General features: G+C 36.8%; 1 protein-coding gene across 1 annotated transcript in view; it reads right to left on the bottom strand.

Annotated features, from left to right (window-relative positions):
- Positions 1–9,105, bottom strand: part of DNER (delta/notch like EGF repeat containing) — a gene marked incomplete at its 5' end in the record, with an annotated part of 68,665 nt that extends 59,560 nt beyond the window's left edge. The window contains one exon of the mRNA XM_008644201.1: positions 8,803–9,105. Coding sequence (XP_008642423.1) covers positions 8,803–9,105 — 303 coding nt within the window. The remainder of the gene's footprint in view (positions 1–8,802) is intronic.
- Between the last annotated feature and the right edge of the window lie 324 nt (positions 9,106–9,429).

Raw genomic sequence — 9,429 nt, 5'->3', positions numbered from 1 at the left:
CAGCAGGAAAAGCACACACAGGAAATATTGCAATGATAATCAGAAGAGTGGAAGGCAAAATGCATGATTTTGACTCTTCTATTAAAAGATCTGTAATGTTTGATGTATTTCTCTAGGAACTCCATTTGTAATTGGCCCTGACTTCCTGCTCTAAGAATCTGGTAAAATAACCTTCTAAATCAGTAGGATGCTAAACCGAGGATTTTAAAACAGCTGAAATTTGAAATTTTTTATATATTAACAACCATGATACTTGGATCAGATGAAAAACACGTGAAGACGCAGAAACTCTCATAAGGAAAAAAAATGGTCCCAGCAGTGTCCTATTTCAGTCAAGTACTATGCACACAAAAAATGATGGTTTTGACATGTGAATCAGGAAACAAACTGCAGGTTTTCCACAGCTGTGAGAAACTTGTATAAAGATTTTTAAGTGTGCCTCTTTTATGTCTTAACAGAGCACTCTGCAAAACTGTACTGAAGAATGAGGGCAAAGACAACCAATATATTACAACAATAAAGGACACTCAGAAGATGAAAACAATCTGTAATTTACACTCTCAAAAAAAAAAAAAAGGCTGCTACAACTGGTAGGAGATATTTAAAACTGTCACTGGGAAATATGCTTTAATGACTTCCAGAGGACAAAATAAAGATTATTCCTAGCCTAAAGTAAAAAACACAAATAGAGTCGCTATCTAAAGTCATTTAAAGACAACCAAAAGAAAACATAACATAACTGCGATGACATCAAACACTTCTGAAGCATCTAATAGTACAGAAACATTAGGACAGCAAGAAGGTTATTGGGGAACAGACTTATAAACATTTACACTAATGATGCAGCTACTTTAAAAATAGCCACCAAAGAAAACAAAACCTTCATGCACCTTCTAGAGTCTAAAGCATGTTTAGGAGCTGATTACAAAGATAAGTTCCTGCGTCAACAGAGAATACATCCAAGACTCTTCTTCAATACCTTATTTAGAGTTTAAAATTATTAAATATCAAATTGTTGACAGTAAATACAGAATTCCTTTTTACATAAATGTTCTATAAGTTTGCATCTAAATCATGAGGTTTTTTCTTAGAAGATAACATAATATATAAAAACTGTATTTTTTCTTCAAATGCTTAAAGACTTTACATAGGTAAAAGAGCAGCACCATTTGAGAAAGCAGGAGTGAAACCTTGAGAAGAGTTCTTACTCCTACGATCTCTACCGGAGCCTTAACAACACAGCAGTGATTTTGTTAGATTTCCTTACCAGGCCATAGCAGTGGTACAGAGGAGATTGCAAAGAAAATCAGGGGTGGTACCTAAGAAGAGAGCAACAGACTGTTCTTCCATATTACAACTATTCTGAAGAAATTAAATAGAGTGAGTTAGACAGATACTCTCCTGCCTTACAAAACCAGAATAATGAGAGATACACTTAATTCAAGAAGTGCTGAAATACATACATAAATCCCTAGGCAATATTTTTACATGAGTGAGTGCCTTTATTACTTTGCTAAGTGTACTAGACTTTAATTCAATGAGGCTGAGTGGCATACAGACTCTAAGTCTACATTTATGCAGCCTCTCAGTGCTGAAATTAGTTCTTTGAAGATAGCTATTGTATATGAAATTTCATAGTATATTTCTTGAAAAGTTGAGCAGACATTTGTAATTCTACAAGGCCTTATCAACACGGGCAGACTACTCCTGACAGTGCAAAATACAGCCATTCTGCAACCATGATACGTTTGCATTTCTTTTGTGTCTCAACCCCAAGTTCATAGAATGGCAGAAGGTTTGTACTTCCTGCAAAATATGCCACACTTTTCGTCAAATTTAAAAGTGGCAAGTGGAATGGCTGAATTCATATAAGCCTTAGAATGTCCTCATTACCCTATTAACAAGGTATTAATTAATATTTCTGGAAACCAACAGATAGCTCCAAACACTGGAGGAGGTTGCCCAAGTATCTTGTGGACTTTCCACCCTTTGAGTTATTTAAGTCTCAACTGAATACAGTCCTGAGCAACCTGCTCCAGCTGACCCTGCTTGGAGCAAAGGGAACAAAGTCCAGAGGTCCCTTTGCCCCATGAGCCAGTTGCCTGTTAAGTCTTTCCTGTTAATTGCCACTGTAACTTCAGTGACACCACAGCCTTCACTAAACCCCACTCCAGCATACACTGAAAGTGCTTCATTTTGAAAATATCCCCAAATGTAACACAAATAACTATGTGTGCATGTGTGTGCACCTGTGACTCAGGTACTTTCCTCCTGTCCTGAGAATGGTCTCTTTGGATAATCTCCTGTTTCTTCATCTCAAAAAGCTGTTCTCCTGTTTTTACCTCCTAGTGGGGCAACAGAGAACTCTGCATTGTCTGCAGCCAGAGCAAAGTGGGGCAGATTAGTCTGGAATTAAACAGAATATATGAATGCACACATAATTCTTGAACTAAATAAAAAAGATTGATACAAACTCATCCTACAGCAAAGATCAGCGCTTAAAAGTAAAAAAACCTAAAATTTTAAATATTTGAAATGACATTATGTTATGGAAAGAGTAGGAAAATGAGTTCTTTGAGAAAAGCAACACTGTGCTCCGGGGTGGTGTCCCATGAAAATTGGCACAGTCATTAAGAAAGAAAACTTTTCAGCTCTTCAGTGGGACAGAAACTGTCATGACAAATGCAGTATGAGGAACGGTCTTGTAAATGCCAGGCCTTCCAGATCTTCTTCCAGGGGATTTCATATTAAATTTCAATTCAATAAAGCAAGTTTCATAACGTGCAATTTTGGCTTTTCTGAACATATAACTACTTTTCTATCAGAATAGGGCCTGCAGGATTTATTCTCTTCTGACCCTCTAAGTGTGGCAAGAGGTAGTCCTTATTTTCTAAGAATTATAACATGTTTGGCAGTCTTTCTTATGCAAGGGAAAAATAATATATGAGAGAAATAAAACAGGTTAGATCCTGACTACAGATCTTGAACAGCTGTTGGCAAATAAAAAGTGAAAACAGAAGTAGGAAAAGGCAATATAATAGAACCATAATACAGGGATCTAGTACTATCTACTTATTGTTGAGCTGCCAAGCAACAAAGCAGGATGATTTCTAGCACAGAAACTGAATTCAGAACAAAATTCTAAAAGAAAAAAAAAAGCAAAAACAACAACAACAGAACAACAGCTCCAGTTCCCTTGCCCTGTAGCACAGAAAAACTACTTCTTCTGAAAAATCTAGTGTCATTTAGCTTAACCTCCAGAGTTTCTACCCTCAGAGTTTCAGGTGGAACAATGCTTGAAAGAAAACAAGAACAGAAGAAAATCAAGGTTTACTTCTAACATATCTCACCAGTGGGAGAGAAAAGTAAAAGTGTTTAGAGTAGGAGTAGTGCCTCTCTGAAGAACACCAAGGGGAGACTGACAGACGGCATCCAAAAACAGTATCAAATGAAGAAGGCTTACCACATATTGTAGCACTGAAACCTGATGTAAGGAAGGCTGCAAATCCACCCAGCGAATCCTGTTGCTGGCAGTCTGTTTCTTTGCTCATCGGAGCAAGAGTCACTTTGCAGAGTCAGCAATCACAGCACCAAGAGGATCCAGCACATTCCAATGCACAGCAATCCTCTAGATAACATTATTGAAACTTTCTATTTCTGTCACAGACTATCAATGCCAACATTACACCAAGAGGTAGACGCATCAGCAGGCACAGGAGGCTCTCTTACACAATGACAGATTAACTAGATTATCATATTAGCCAGCTGCCTTCTTGTTTCAAGATGGCCACCAAAATCATGGACAACTTCATAAAATCTGATGTTCAGTCTGTACTGGTTTTGGCTAGCATGGAGTTAATTTTCTTCACAATACTTTGCATGGTGCTATGTTTTGGACTTGTGATGAACACAGTGTTGATAACAGGGATATTTTAGTTATCACTAAAATGTTCACACAGCATCGAGGCCTTTTCTCTTTCTTAGACTGCACTACCAGCAAGTAAGCTAGGGGTGCTGAGGGAACACAGTGGGACAGCTGATCCCAACTGACCAAAGGGACATCCCACACCATCGAAAGTCATGCCCACCAATAAAACTGGGGGTGAGGGGCGGAAGTTGGCCAGACCTGCTATTGCTCAGAGACTGGCTGGGCATCAGTTACTTGGTGGTGAGTAACTGGGGCTTTTTGCATTACTTGTTTTGTTCAGCCTTTTCCTTTGTTGTTTTCTACCTTTTTTAATTATTGAACTGTCTTTATCTCCCCATGAGTTTTCCCACTTTTACCCTTCCAACTCTCTCCCCCATCTCACTGGATGGTGCAGTGAGCAAGTGGCTGTGTGGGGCTTAGCTGCCTATCCTCTGCTTAGATCACAACAGTCATTCAATAAAGATTATTTCCATGAACAATTAATAGTCATTTACTGTTCCAGAGTGTATGGAGCTGTTCTGAAAAGAAAGGCAAACACTGTGTAACAACAAGTTCATTGAGCAAAAATTCCACATAGTCAAATCTTTGCATGCAGTGTATGAGTTCAGGTCACTGGAGAATAAGCTGGGACATAAACTTCAACCTAAGACTGTCGAGTCAGCTATAGATATTTCTACACCAAAACACTGAAAGGCAGTAAACACATCAGGCCTTTTTTTTTTTTTTTTTTTCCCCTCATACTTTCTAGGACTTCAAAACAGGATGATTCCTGAAGGAGTAGTTAAATGAATCCAGATACTTTTCAAAAACAGCTCTGGGTCACCAAAAATTCTGAGTCCACCCACCAATATAGCTTCAGATGGGCAGGGTTTCAATATCTTGATATAATTGCACTCACTAGAATTTCTGTCTTAAAGAGCTTTGATTTTAGGAAAGCTAGTATTTATGACTATCTGTTAAACATGATTTAGTAATGGAACATCATAAACTGAGGTTTGTATGAACTTCACATAAATTTTGTTTAAGCATATTGAGCTTTTAGAGATATTTAGGGTTTTATGTAGAAAATAATTATAATAAAGGGTAGCACCTATCTAGAGATATATCAAGTTGTCTATGAAAATGGTGTCTGTATATAACAAAAAGTTCCATAAATTAATATTGTAGAGGAGAGAGTTAGTGAAGTTATAGATTCATCCTAGAAGAAAACTAGTATTATTCTATCAAAATCTGTGTTTCCTTCATTCTCCTTATGTGTTTGTAGAATATCTTTTTCTCAAAGCAAAATAAAAACCCTAGAGGTTTCCAAAACAAATCTTATATACAGGTAGAAGAGCTGTCCTAAGTCAAACTAAAATTACACACATTCCAGTACTTTAACAGCAATTATAAGAGGGAATACCAAGAAAATAGGGTAAAAAAAGGGCAAGTATATATACTCCAACCTTCACCTATTTCCATGTCAAAGATTCTCCTAAGATGTCATTTCTAAGGATCAAGTTTCTGTTCTGTATTTAGCAATCTCAAATGGATCTCTCCTCTGATTTTGTTCAGATTCTCTTCTGTTCGTCCTCCTGCACCCATACCATACTTTGACAGAAAAATGCACAAACATTTAGCAACACATAAAGTAGTCAAGACTCAAACGTTCCTGTTGCAAGCATATGCTTAAGGAATAATTCTGCCATTGCTGCAGAGCAGCAACACTCTCGTTCAGGATTTTCCACCTGACTCAGCCACACTCCTTTTAAAGGTTTCTAATTTACTGACTAAGGACACACATAAAGCAAATGCTGTCCCCACTGCAAGGAGAATTAGAAGTTTATTGTAGCCTCTAATCACTAGGTCCAAACCCTTGAATCTGAGCACAAAATTGCAGTATAAATAGAAGGTTAGACTAGGATTCACATGCTCAGCATTCTAATTTCTGGCTGCGCACCTGGCAAATCACTTCCCCGTTCTGTGCTTCAGCATCTCAGTCTGTAAAATGTGAAAAATACAGCTGATTTCCTTTGAAAAGAATTTTGGTTCTATTATGAAAAGCTGTATGTAACAGTATGGTACTGGTATTCTTACGGTTGATTTTGTACACTGAAACTTTTGTTAAATCCATTAATTGACTAGTATTAATGAGATGGTTTCTTTTTCTCTCCATTATGGGCTAATAGATATCTCTTATACATTGCAACACAAAAGATGATTGAACTGGGGAAATGTGGATTGTTAGCCGGATCTCTCTTGCAAGGGGAACCGGTTGCCACAAGTAGGAAAAAGAATTATCTTCCAACATATGAGAACAAAGATAAATTTGTATAACAGTAAAGAAAATCAACTGAGAGAAAATATTCTTATCTATGATCTACGGTTTTAGTCCTTAATCTGCATATCAGGAAAAGATTAATTTCTTATATGAAGGCCACTTTAAGAAATGAAACTGCATGCAAAGACATCTGTACGTTGTCTACTGGTACAGATACTACTGAGACAGTTCATTCCAGCAAGCAGTGCTAAATGTATCCCTGGTATCCAAGGAATACAGAAAACATGTCCAACTGTACGCACACATCATACATCTCCTAGACAGTTTACTTCTCTCAGGTGTTCATTTTTTGAGTTCACAAAATTTCGCAGAAAAGCTTTCATGGAAACTTCATCCTTGCAAGATAGTGAGAGCTTTCACTTGGAAAGAGTCTGACAAAATTTCTCTCTGAGATGAGACAAAAGGTCTGAAGAACATTAGTTAGCTTCCAGTATCAGTATAGAATAATTTGGAAAACAGACTTGTCTTGGAAGATTTAAAAAAAAAAGCAAACAAGGAACAACATAATGTTAGTATCTGTTGTCTTCTGAATCTCAACAAAGATCAGAACAGTATGTTTTTGCAATACAAAACCTACAGCTACTTTATTCTCTTCCTTTTAAGAGAGCAAAACAGGACCAAGTTTTGCAAAGTTCTTACAGCCATGAGGAAAGGTAGTGTTTTTGTTATTAACACTTTTTACTTCTGAAACCTCCACCAAAGGGGCTTTGGAACACAGATCTTCAGGCAAATCAACTCTCTTCTGTTAATACACATCAGATACAATGTCTTGAATCAGCAACTGAAATCTCTTTGTTTCAGATAATCATCTCTCTCGCTGTGACTTCCAAAGAACAAGGTAGAAGGACATTAAGCCACATTGGAAAGCTTGTCAAAAATACAATACCCATCACAGTATATTAAAAACATACCAACACAAGCAATTTTGTAATAGCGTAGCAAGTAATTTCCATGCTAGTGTTAATCATGCAAACCATAATGTATTTCTCAGGTAACAGAAGACATGCAGAAGGGTGAATTTCAGGTATTGAAACACCCGCTTGTGAATGATCTGTTTGACTGAGATTCTTAGTGAATCTATCTAAAATGCAAAGCAGGCAGAAATGTTCCTTATACAACACCAGACCACAGACTGAGGAAGACATGCCAGGGAAATCTGGTACAGGCAAGAGCATGCCCTTAATCGATCAGGACATATGGACCACACACGCAGAGATAAGACTTCATTTAAACTAAGTAATAAGAGCAGATCATTGTTTCTTTCTGCTTCAGTGCTCTCTCCAAACTCCATCCTTGGTGCCTGACATATGTTCGACTGTAAAATAATAGATATGGGAGATGGAATTCCAGGAAATAAAGCTTTGTGCTCCAGACGTGGTCTACCAGCACTCCCACTGAAATGGAATACATGCCTATAAATACTTATACCTCAGATAAAATAACACGCCAAACATATATTCTACATAGGCTGAGTCTACTTTCAGAAAATTGATTTAAATAAATTTTACAGTAAAAACATCAATAAAATTTGTTTGGGCTAGAAAAGAGTGATGAAAAATACACTTTTTCCAAGAGTAAACTTCTGCCTGTTCACTTTCTCATTATGTATGTCAAAACATCTCAGGAGAATCAAACTCATTGAAACATTTCAGAAAAAGATACAACTGACATTTTGCCTATTTATTCCTGAATAAACTGAAATAAAATTACATAACAAGGCCTTTCTCAATAAGAAAAAGATGTCACAAAAATTCTAATTCTTTGCCTACAGAAATTAAAATATTTCTTAGCAACAAGTTTCATTACTTCTAGCGTTTGGTACTAAGCTGATCATTACTTTAACAGCAACTTGGTTAAGTTTAATAATTTCTTAAAATTTTTGCAGATACTTGAGTCCATGCAAAACATTTAAGTATTACAAATAGGGCAGTGTACAACACAGTAGAAAGCAAAGATCACATTTCTCAAGGATCGTAGGCTGTGTGCTTTCCAGCTGTGGTTTTACCAGATACTGTTACTTTTTGACAGAGATTTGTTTGTAACAGTTACAATAAATGTCTAAAATTTAATCATCTAAAAGTTTCCACCACTGTAATTGCACCCCTAGAGTTGTGCCCTGTGTAATACATTAACTACCCCTTTTAATCCTCAAGTAAGTATGCTTTCTTAATACTGCAGGAACATGTATTTTTCAAAGCAAAATGTGATTATAACTGCAAATATCAAAAAATACATTAAAAGTATTGCTTTAACCTTTAGATTTTCCTAAATTTATTTGATGTTTGGAGATATGGTGTCATACAACTGACTGGACGAAACAGTATTATCCCATTTCAAAGTATCTAATACAACACATTAGCCAACTTAAGTCCATTACTCATAACATGGATCAAATGTTTTTTTTGTTCTAATTTTACCAACATATTAACTCAGGGCAGAGATCATATCTTCAGTTTTCTCATGAGGACATCATGAAACCACACAAAAATGACAACTTGAAAATAACACTTTCAAATTTTTTTTGTCTGTGAATTTTCATTTAGAATACTCTCACCTCTATTTCATCCCATTTGAGATCCACAACTCTCTGTCCTGCCTTTGGCTGCCATGTAGGTAACGTCACAGTGGCTCTCGAACGGGGCAGAGCAATGTCAGGCTCCAAGGTGGACGAGGCTGGGCTGCTGTGTCGGGGTGAGGTGGCCTCTGTCCGTTCAGAGGCTGGAGGGCTGTGGAGTGAATGTTCACAGTTTGTTCCCTCAAAGCCTTCACTGCAGAGACAGAGGTAGCCATCCTCACTGGTGCTACAGTTACCATGGTGACAGGGGTTGCTGGCACAAGGATCTGAAACAAACTGGAAAAAACATCATATAGGTCAATTACTGATTATAAAGGATTATTTCTGAGTTTTAAAAATACCATAAAACAGGATTCTTTCCCCCTACTTTATTTATCTTCTAAACATATTTATGAACCAAACTCATCTTTGACATATCTTCAAGGAGGTAAATTCAAAGGATTAAAGAAGAGTACAAATTAATCTATATTAACTACTTTTCTCAGACCATTTATGCTAATTCACTGTTGCCACATTCAAGCCAAGAGATAAACACAAAAAAAGGAATGTGGCCACCATTCATTTTCAGGAATTATCAAAAACAGACTTAAAAGAGTAACCTATTCA

The sequence above is a fragment of the Corvus brachyrhynchos genome, unplaced genomic scaffold (assembly GCF_000691975.1).
Source record: "Corvus brachyrhynchos isolate BGI_N302 unplaced genomic scaffold, ASM69197v1 scaffold221, whole genome shotgun sequence".
Classification (NCBI taxonomy): Eukaryota; Metazoa; Chordata; class Aves; order Passeriformes; family Corvidae; genus Corvus; species Corvus brachyrhynchos.
The sequence above is the reverse complement of the archived record's forward strand: the minus strand, read 5'-3'. Positions and strand labels throughout refer to the sequence as shown.